General features: G+C 49.7%; 1 protein-coding gene across 1 annotated transcript in view; it reads right to left on the reverse strand.

Annotated features, from left to right (window-relative positions):
• The window catches only part of NXN (nucleoredoxin), a 48328-nt gene extending 41873 nt beyond the window's left edge, over window positions 1–6455 (reverse strand). Inside the window, exon 1 of the mRNA XM_050321797.1 lies at window positions 6138–6455. Within this exon, the coding sequence (XP_050177754.1) occupies window positions 6138–6455 (318 nt within the window). The remainder of the gene's footprint in view (window positions 1–6137) is intronic.
• Between the last annotated feature and the right edge of the window lie 4172 nt (window positions 6456–10627).

Raw genomic sequence — 10627 nt, forward strand, 5'->3', positions numbered from 1 at the left:
AGAATCCCCCTGGTCTGGTCACCAAAAAGTGCAACATTTCCTGACTTGGCTTAGATTAAAACCATGCCCCAACTTCCATGCTGGGAGCATGGCTGAAAAAAACAGGAATGCAAAACAGAGAGCTCTACCCAGATGCAGTTCAGGAGAAGTGAAACCTTACCCCAGCCACATGAGCTAATCCCACCAAGCACCACTTGGGAACATTAAAAGTTTGTCCACGAGAAAGGACCAAAACACTCCAAACCATCCTGGACTCACCCAAAACCCGAATCTGCTAGCAATGAACTCACCACGGATTTCACACAAGCTCTCCCAGTACTGAGAAACACCTACAGGCAATGGTACAAAAGGACTGTCTGGAGTACTAAACAAGGAGACAGCTACTGCATTTCCAACTGAAACCACTTGAAGAAGCCACCACCCAAAGGCAACGCAAACCTGATGTCAGTTTTTGGAATGGGATGTGCAGAGCCCAGTCCAACACTCACTCCACCGTGTTTGATCAGCAAGAGCTCCCACTGCTTCTCCCCCACCCTGGAGCTGGGAGAACTTGACAATGGAAAGATGTCCAAGCAGGCCCTCAAACGAGGGCAATTACCCACTGAGGGATGCAATAAACACCCCAGCAGACAATACGTCAGCAAGACTTTTAAAATACTGATTCTGCCCCAGGGAAAGCACTTGGGCAGGCCACAGTTTGGACAGTTACAGGGAAATCCAACCTCCAAGGACAACAGTGATGTTTTTGCAACTCTTGCAGGACCAGGACAGTCCCCAGACTTGCTGTTTATTGACACGGGGATTTCACTGAAGGATTAGGTCCTGGCACGAGGGAGGATTGTTAATTGTATGGAGGGTCACTGCAAAGCTGTGTAAAACATACACAGAAATAATGTGGAAAAGCGGCATCAACAACAACAAGAATTCAAAATGTTTTGGCTTCTGTGTCATCTGCACGATGTGGAAATACTGAATAGCTTATTCCTCAGTCATAATTGAAGTTCGCTGTTGCACTTCTTCAAAATCAACACAGAGAAAACGCTCCATTGTTCTGCACTTTCTTTTGTAAAGCTGCTACATGTTCAGCCTCTAAAGAATGCATTTTTGGAGAAGAGCTGTGCACTGATTGCTTTACAAAGCAAAGTTCCTTCGCTTAGTTCTGCAACCTGAGAGTAACAAATGAAATTGTCAACCGTGCATTTTTAAACGAACGTTTTCATTTCAACATCTGGATTAAGATGCCACAATGAAAAACAGCACACAGGCTTCCCTCTGCTCCTTTCATACATCTCCCATTCTTGTGTTTCAGAACCAGCGAGTTTCAAAGCAAACAAAGAATCAGTTGGTGCTGCTAATGCCTTGCTTCTTACTCAATAGCCTTATGTCATGAAAAGACCATATTTTTCAAATCTGCAGCTCCGCGAGGCAAAGATTTCATATACATTCCCACCCCAGAAATACAAAGTCAGGAATACAGCTGAAAGTGATTACCTAGATATTTTTATATGATGAAATTCAAAAGCTGCTTCAAGTGATTTACGAAATCTCCTGTTAGACAAATCCCACATCTGTGCTGACCACTCGCCTCCCAGATCTCAGCAGATGGAGGTTTCAAACAGAGAAGTTCTGAGTCCCTGAATATCTGGGTGTATCTCAAACTCTAATCAAGGGCTTTAGGATTTTTCCTCCACAAAAAAAAATTGTGTACAGTCTAATTTAATGACATTTCTGTCTCTTCCCCATCGTTTCTTGCACAAACTCTACCCACAAAATTAGTACTTGGTGTCTTTTTAGGAAAGGCTCCAGTACAAGATCTTTTTAAACAGAGGGAAAGAAAACACCTTTTTCTTGAGAATGTGAGGGAGAAAATGAGAACATAATTAATAAAAGAAAAAAAAAGGAATGAGTGGGTATTTATTGTACAAGGCTTCAAAGAGATATTTGCAAACAAGCAAGAGTTTTGTCTCATTCTACCCATCAACACTAAAACTACAAAATCCAAAACTACCAACTTGATCCTTTCCCCTCCTTTGGGCAAGACAGAACAAACATCTTCTTCACCCATAGGGAAACATCACATGCCCCTGACACACCATTCAGCAAAAGACTCATTACTAGTGAATGTGGGAGAAAATACAAACCCAACTTTCAATATAAAGGAAAATTATTCTGTCCCAACTGAAGGGTTATTTACCAGCTCGAGCAAAGAGAGATCCTCAAATTGTTTTCAGATACTTGACTGAATAATCACAGAAAAATAACCAACATGTTTTGCATTTATTTAAATCCAGAACAGAATTATTTCAGCCTTCCCAAGAAGAATCTGGTCAACACTCAAGCAGATGCATAAATACAGTGGAGAGCAGACACAAAACAGGAGGCAAAGCACAGACACTACACCACTGTGGCGCTGTGTGGATGCACCAAGAAAGCATCAGTAGAAAACTAAAGATTAAAAAGAATGAGGAAGACGACTGGGCCAAGTAAAAACGAGTAAAAACAAAAGCAAAGGCAAATAAACAACACAAAGAGATAAACTGCTGCTCTCCCAGCGCAGCAGAAAGCTTACAGCTTTCTTTCCTCCAGAACCACCTCTCATTTCTCCCACTCCAACATGGAGAAGCGGGGCCAATTTACTTTTCTTTTTTTTTTAGCAAAGATGACCAAAATGCCCCACAGACCACAGCAGGATAGCACGCTCTGCCCTCCTCCAACAGCCTGTGTGCCATAAGCCCTTGAAGAGCACCCAAATTCACCCTGAGTGTAGGTGGAACTCCTCAGCAGGGATGGTCTGGAGCTCACCAGGAGAAGTCTGGGATCCTTCCGACAGCAGGAAGGGAGATACCTCGTTGTGGGCGCTGTGGGACATCAGGGCACGTAGACAGATGGGGGCTGTTTACATTGCCGAGGCTCCCAGTAGCAATCAGGAATTAAAGCTGTTATTAAATCAACCCTCCAGAACTCGAGCAGATGTTCATGCAAGCAGATAACAACGGGGTGATGTTAAACCAAAACCCCAAACGAACAGAGACACGGAGGGGCAACATCTCTCCCCCACGTTCTGCTCAGCAACGCCAGGCGCTATCAGAGGACAAATCAATTACCAACCAGCCCCAAATCCGGGGCTGAACAGCTTAATTGAGGGACGTGTATCACGAGTTAAAGGCCCCCAATCTCATTTGGCGCGTTACGGTTTTGTCCTTGAAAGAAAAAACACCCAATAATAGGTCTGGCTGTGGCTCAGACGGAGGCATAATGCCATCCTCCTCATTAATCAAAGGCTTTCCCCACGTCCAGATGTTTGCTGACTTGTACCGCTTTCTTTTATTACTGGTTTGGAGACAGAAATTGCTGTATGCTAAAGTTACTCAAATTGAACTGGTTGTCCCTGGTAACTGCACCCCGGCATTATTGAGTTACTGAGGCATTCAACGAAGAGTGGCTGTTTGCTTTGACAATTCACGCTACTTTCCCCAATAACCATGAGAGTAAGATGCTCATTTACTTTTAGGACTGTGGGAATTTTACTGCAAACCCAGAAAGGAGCCTGGTTGTTAGGATCTATCAACGCTCGATGCCCAAGGTGTGGAAGAGTGAGAAATGTAGAAAAATGCAGAGTACACCAGAGAAAGAAGGGGCACAATGATAAGTAGACATATTTTTCAGTAATTCTGAGCAACAAAAGTGATGCTACAGCCAATATAGGATAGTAATCCATCCTCTCTCCCCAAAGCTTTCACAACCTCAGTTGATAAAGTAACCAACCCACAATGGGAAGCGCTGGTTGGAAGGGACTTGTGGAAGTCTTTGAGTCCTGGTATCACCCACATGAGACCCTGCTGGGCAGAGCTTCTCCCTGCCAAGCCCTGCAACCTCCAAGCCTCCTTCCACAGGCTCAGGGAGCTGAGAGCTCAGGGACACAGCTCTCAGTGTTTCCAACCCTCTCGCTCTCTCTACTCTGCATCTATAATACCCCCTTCTTCCCATAAATCTATATAATTCACTGGGGTTTAGGAGTATCCCTCGGTGCAAAGGAACCATAACTCAAAAGCGCTGCCTACATTCCTCTAATGCTTTTGTTTTTAAACAAATTAAGCCCGCGAGGTACTGAACATATGCTCAACATCCCCAGCTCTCCCTGGCATGTTTTTGAAAAATAGAAAGTTTGTGCTTTTCTGGAGAGTCGGGTCATTAACCCGACTATTTAAAAAATCAGCTTATTACACAAGGAAACTTCTAACTGCCTGAGCTGCAGGTTATAAATCTCCTGTTTAGAAATCTGATATCCTGACATAATTGCCCCTACAACTTACAAATAGGTTCTCTGTTATCCGTAGATTAAGCTTCCTCCAAAGCCACATCACATCTGCTTAGTTTTGAAAATATACAGCACAAGCTTCAATTACTTTACACTCCACACAAAAATAATCCTGAATTTAACTCAGGGCTTCTTGGAATATGAGTTTAAGACCCCATAATCTTTTTATTTCATGTTTTCTTGCAATCTAATAGATGGAAGCACTGGCCAGCATGTAAAATTAATGCCACCTTCCACTTCTACAATTTCCCAACCATTTAACTGCGTTGCAGCAGAATTTTTAAAGCAAATATGGCAAGCAAAAGTCCCACCATCTAAGTAATCTAAAATGTTCAGTAGGGAAATAGTAAGCTACTAATTGGAACCACAGTCTTTTCATGTCCCTGTAGGAAGACGGTTTGGTTTTAAAGAAACCTGAATTAAACTGTAATTTCTCTGAAGGATGAAGGTTCTGTTGCAGCTCCTCTGGTTAGTGAAACTGATCTCAGATCCCAACCGCTCAGGCAAGCTCCCAGTTAGAAGTGTCTGGACTTCAAAGGGGCAAACTGGGGCCCTTTTGGTAGCATCATCATCCAGGTGCATGGCATTAAACACGTGAGACCTTTTAAAGAACTGGGGGCTTAGTGACAAAAAACTGCAGCAAACGAGGCAAAAAAAGCCAAATCCGAGTTTCAAAGCTACTTCTCAGCAGCAGGGACATCACTCAGCACTACCAGAGACAGCCAACTTTTCCTTAAACGACTCCTTCGCCTAAAGAACAGAGCGAAGTGCTGGCAGAGCGGGGTTTGGAGACCGATTCAGGAAGAAGTCATCCCTCTCATCCCAACACAGCCCCGCAGCATCCAAACGCAGGGGATGCCTGAGGGGGTTCAGCCGCCCCCAGCCCCGCAGATTATCAGCTTTACCCCAACCCCACCGAAGCGGAGAACGCGTCTCACCAAAGCCAAACCAAAGCCTGCCCGCTGCTTCCACACCAGCGGCCACAATCCCTCGCTGGAAAGATGTTTAGAAATGGCACTGTGGGGCACCATCTTTTTAATTCTTGCTCAATTGCTTCCAGAGATTAGATTTGTAAAGAGGATTTTTTTTTTTTCTTTTTTTTTTTTTTTAAACTACAAACGTTGCGAGCTCTTTAGGAACTGGAGGCTCAGCCTGTGCCTCCCTGTCCCTCACACCCCGCCCTGCCTGGGGTTTTACAGTGTTTTTTGTCTATTATGCGCCTCTCTGATTGCACTCTCCAGATGAGAAGCTGCATCTTGCAGAGTGTTTGAGCGCACCGAGTGCGAAAACGAGAGCAACGAACCCCATCCCCACAAACTGGCCGGGCAGCTTCGCCAGCAGCTCCCAGCCGAGCTCGCTCGCTCCTCAACCACCGCGTGTCCTCCCACGGGCTGCTGGAGGTCACAGCCCCTTCCCGTGCCCGGACCCACTCGGGGCACCGCGTTCCCCTGCCCACACCGAGCTCCGGTTTCCACCTGAGTGGTGCCGTGCCCGGGCTCGCAGGAGCCGCTCCGCTCACGCCTCGCCCTCAGCCGCGCTCCTCTGCGGGACCCCTCGAGGCCAGCGGGTGCGACCACCCCCGAAAAGCCACGACCCGCAGCCGGCCGGGGCTTCCTGCCCCCCACCCGTGCGGGACGGAGCCTGCGGGGCTCCCCCAGCGCTGCGGCTCCCAGGCCCCGCAGCAGCCCGGCGGGGCGTTGTCGCCCCGCGGGACAGCAGCCGACACCCCCTCCCCTGCTCCCGGGGGAACTTTCTGGAAGGCGCCCCCCGCCCCCAGACAAAGCCCGGGGCGCGCCCCCCGCCCGGCCGCGGGTCTCACCTTGCGGTGCTTGTCGGCGAAGGGCAGCGCCAGCCAGGGCATGGCCCGCACCGCCTCCTGCCACTGCTGCTGCTCCTGCTCGGCCGACACGAACACGATCTCCAGGCGCTGCCCGCCGGCCGCCGCCGCCTCCCCCCTGAAGCGCCCGTAGAAGGCGGCCAGGCTGGCGCCGAGCTGCGCGCAGGGGCCGCCGAGGCTGCAGCCGAAGTAGAGCCCCACCAGGGAGACCCCGCGGGCGGCCAGCGCCGACACGGCCACCTCCTCGCCGTCGGCGGCCACCAGCACCTCTCCCAGCAGGTCGGTGAGCGCGCCCGCCATCCCGCTCCGCTCCCGCACCGCGCTCCGCGCCCGAGCACGCCCCGCCCCGCCAGGGGGCGCTGCTGCGCCGCGCGGCCCCGCGCCCGCCCCCGCCCCGGCCAGCGCCGCCCCGGCCCGGCCCGGCCTGGCATGGCCTGTCCGCCGGCACCGACCCCGGCACCGCTCACGGCACCCCAGCACAGCTGCCCTCGGCACCGCTCACGGCTCCCCCCGCACCCCTCACGGCCCCGTCACCCCGCTCCCAGCCCCGCTTCCCAGCCTCGCTCCTGCCACCCCCGCCATCCCTCCTGGCTCCCCCGCTCCCGGTCCCTCTCCCAGCGCCCAAAGCGGCTCCAAGGGAGATGGAGACTGGCTTGGACAAGGGTCTGGAGCGACAGGACAACGCGGAATGGCTTCACACTGGCAGAGGGCAGGGGGAGATTGGATACTGGGGAGAAATTCTCTCCCCTGTGAGGGCGGTGAGGCGCTGGCACAGGTTGCCCTGAGAAGCTGTGGATGCCCCATCCCTGGAAGTGAAGGCCAGGCTGGATGTGGCTCTGAGCAACCTGCTCTAGTGGAAGATCTCCCACCCCATGGTAGGAGGGTGGAACAGTAAGGTCCCTTCCAACCCAAACCACGCTGTGACATTCTGCTGGCCCCATGTACCAGTGAAGGTGGGACCAGCCCTCCCAAAGCCTGCAGAACAAGTGTTTCCCTGCTTCGTTTCCAAAATCTAACATAAATACATGTCTACCCCTAACAAATGAGGGGAAATAAGGCAGAGATGGTGACATACAAACCAGGCTGTAAAATGTATTATTTGCTCTTTGCAATCAAAGTCTGCAATCTGCAAGCCTGCAGAATTCACTGCAGGATCCTCAGCTGCTTCTGACTGATGGCCGTGTGTCCGTGGCTGCAGGGGAGCCCCCAACCAGCACACTGAAACCTTACTATCTACTGTAAAAAACACCTTTATTTTTATAGCCCTTCTTTATTTGGCTTCTCCAAATGGTTGCTGCTTTCAGTTGTATTTAAAATCGTTCTGTAGCATCCAGAGCCATTAGGGGACGCTTTATAAATACAATTAATTATCATTATTATTATTATTATTATTACAGCTTTACAGTCCCTCTTTTCTTTTGCCAAGACCTGCTCCCTAGAGGTGGTTCAAAGCAAGAGGAGTTCTGTCTTGTTTTTATTTGTCCTGCCTTATCTGCCTTAATTAAGTATCTGGGCTCTTCAGGGCAGGGAAGCTGTTTTTTAAGTCTGCAGCCCTGAACTCGACCAACCCATGCAGCAAGATAAATATTCTGCTGTAAAAATAATATTTATGACTGCAGTTAATATGTCTGGCCCCATCTTTAGTGAACAAAGCTGGAGGAAGATGCCCTGAAATACAGAACAAGTCAAAAGCATTTCTCTCTCTTAAAGAACAATAAAATAAAACAAGGAAACAGCTGTTATCAATGAACAATATCACAAGGTGAGGTGTGACTGAACTCAGGTTACACCATGGTGAGTGGCTGAGTGTGTGCCCAGGTGCTGGTTCCACAGCAAAATCATGGATTCAGGTTGCCCATTTGAGAACCAACCTGAGACATTGGAATTAGAGAGTCAAGACAACATCCCATGGCTTTATTAAAAGCAGTTTCTTGTCTATATAGTGCCCACCTGCAGTTTTCTGACTCCTATTCCTTTTTTCTGGGTACTGTTCTTTTCATATTGCATCCCCTTTGACTAGTATATATTGCATTTTTCACTATTTAGCAAGCATTTTTCCAAAGTATTTGCCAAACATTCTGCACGAATTTGCCAAATATTTGGCATATATTTGGACCATATTTGGGAAATACTGTGATTCCCCCCGGATTTTCAGTGAACACCCGATGCCTCGTCGGCACGGAAAAATACAGATACTCACGGAACGAGGCAGGGTCAAAGAGCTGAGCCCGAGGGGCGGAGACAAGAACGGCTGGAAAAGGGGATCCGGATCCCCCCTCCCCTCCATCCCCTCCCGTCCTCGGCGCTGCTCCCGGTGCTGCGGGAGCGCCTGGAGGGACCTGCGGGGCTCCAGTGCCACCTGCCGGGGACACCGCGCACGAGCCACACGGGGACCGGGATGGGACCGGGGAGGGACCTTGGGGTGGCTCAGCCTGGAGAAAAGGTGGCTCAAGGGAGGACCTTATCGCGCTACACAACCACCTGGAAACAGATTGTAGCCAGGTGTGGGGGGCAGTCTCTTCTCCCAGGTGACAAGCTGCCCAGGCAGAGGTGAAGTCATCATCCCTGGAAGTGTTTAAAAAACCACGTGGATGTGGCACTCACAGACACCTGGTAACCTGGCAGTGCTGAATTAATGGCTGGACTCGCTCTCGGAGGGCTTTTCCAACCTAAATGATTCTGTGATTCCGAGCTCGTCCGGCTTTGTGGCTTCTGCCCAGCACCGATGACAGCGAGCTGGGGGATACACACTCATCAGCTTGAGCAAATCAATCAGGGCAGCAAAAAGTAGAAAAGAAAGGTGTGCTCAGGGCTGTGTTTAAACAGCTGGGTTACCCTAAAGCTGCAGCGTAAAAGAAGCCATCAAACAAAACCCCTATTTCCCAACAGCAGAGAGGAACACGGGCCCTGCAAGGCTGTAGGGTGCCAGGGAGATGCCACACTTCTCAATGCTTTGGTTTCAAAGAGGCAACTGCCTTCTTGACAAGTTCCATCCACTGTAAACACCATTTTCGAGCTTCTCTCTAACTCTTCTTACAGAAGTGCGCCTGTCCTAGCAAGCTGGGACAAATAATGGTGCAAACAGTCCTGTTTATGTGACTGCCCATGCCAAAAATTAGTGGTTGTTTAAAACATTATTAGACTTTATGTTTTTTTAAAGTATGTTTTTTGACATTATTGAATATTAATTATACTTTGGAGACACAGGCTCTTCAGTGTTTAATTTAGCTGTATCCTGAATTCCACACTGCACAGAGGGGAGCGGATTTTCCGTGGTGTCTGAACATCAGCCAGCAGTAGGGTCTCTTAAAGGAAAGGGACACGCTTCAAACAGTTCAGTGTTTGACATAAATCCATTGTGTCCTGACTATTTTCTTATTTGGTAGCTCTTAATCACGACGGTTCCAGACACGGTGCATTTGTGGGGCTTATTTTAGTAGCAGGATGTTGGCTACATTTCAGAATACGGACATACATACCCAGAGAAAGCCCAGGGTAGCCATCTTCTGGGAATCTGCAATAAAAAAAGGGCTAATCTTGCTCTGCAGATGATGCAAGCCAACTGCAATCCCTCTGCTCTCAGCTGCTTTCTTCTGGATTCACATCAGCATCGCTGAGAACTGCACGGGGTCCCAGCTGCCAAAACCAGCTCCAGCAGGGCAAGCCATCTGCCTGCTCCGGCTGGTTTGGGGCCAGTCACACATTAACTCCTTTAAACAGGTCTGTGTTAAGGTATCACCCTTCCAAAACGCTGCTCCAGATTCACCGAAGGTCTAAAACAACCGAGTTCAACGATGTTACACTCGGGCGGAATTTGACCCTTCAAATTCTTCTAACTGGTGTTGCAACCCTGTTAATATCCGGACTGCTGAGGGCAGCCTGTGCTACCTTTGAACCTCCTCATTGTCTGGGGGCTCCAGCAGATGAGCCCCACTGGATCCTGTCGGGCAGCTGGCAAGGTCCTTGTCCCCGTCACAGGAAGAGAAGGGGTGAACGTGGGGCCATCCAGCGCCTGGGCAGGGCTCAGCCTGACAGTTTGCACAGATCCACATCCCCCTCAGCAGCTCACAGGCCCATCAGAGAGGGGGCAGGCTGAACCAGCACCAAATCTGTCCTCCCAGTGATGGGGGAGGCCTCAGGGCACATCAGACCGGGTCCTGGAGTGCCCGTTCTACTGCTTCCCAGCAACGTTGGGATTCACATGTCACTACAGAAACACAAAACAGCACTTCTGAAAGCAAACAGAGTTGGTTTCAAACAGCAGCAGCAAAACACAAGGAGAGGGATTTCAATCACAGCCCTTCTGTGTGTGTTTGGCTCTCTGGGGACTAGCCCAGCACCTGGCTCCTGGGACTGGGAGGTAACATTTCTCCTCTGAGCCTGCAAAGACATGGCTTTTTATTTTCAAAGTCCTTTTCCCCAGGTCTCTTCCTGATTCTGTCCCCACTCTTTGCCAGCCCAGGGTATTGATC

Source organism: Myiozetetes cayanensis, unplaced genomic scaffold, assembly GCF_022539395.1.
Source record: "Myiozetetes cayanensis isolate MyiCay16 unplaced genomic scaffold, myiCay2020 scf27, whole genome shotgun sequence".
Classification (NCBI taxonomy): Eukaryota; Metazoa; Chordata; class Aves; order Passeriformes; family Tyrannidae; genus Myiozetetes; species Myiozetetes cayanensis.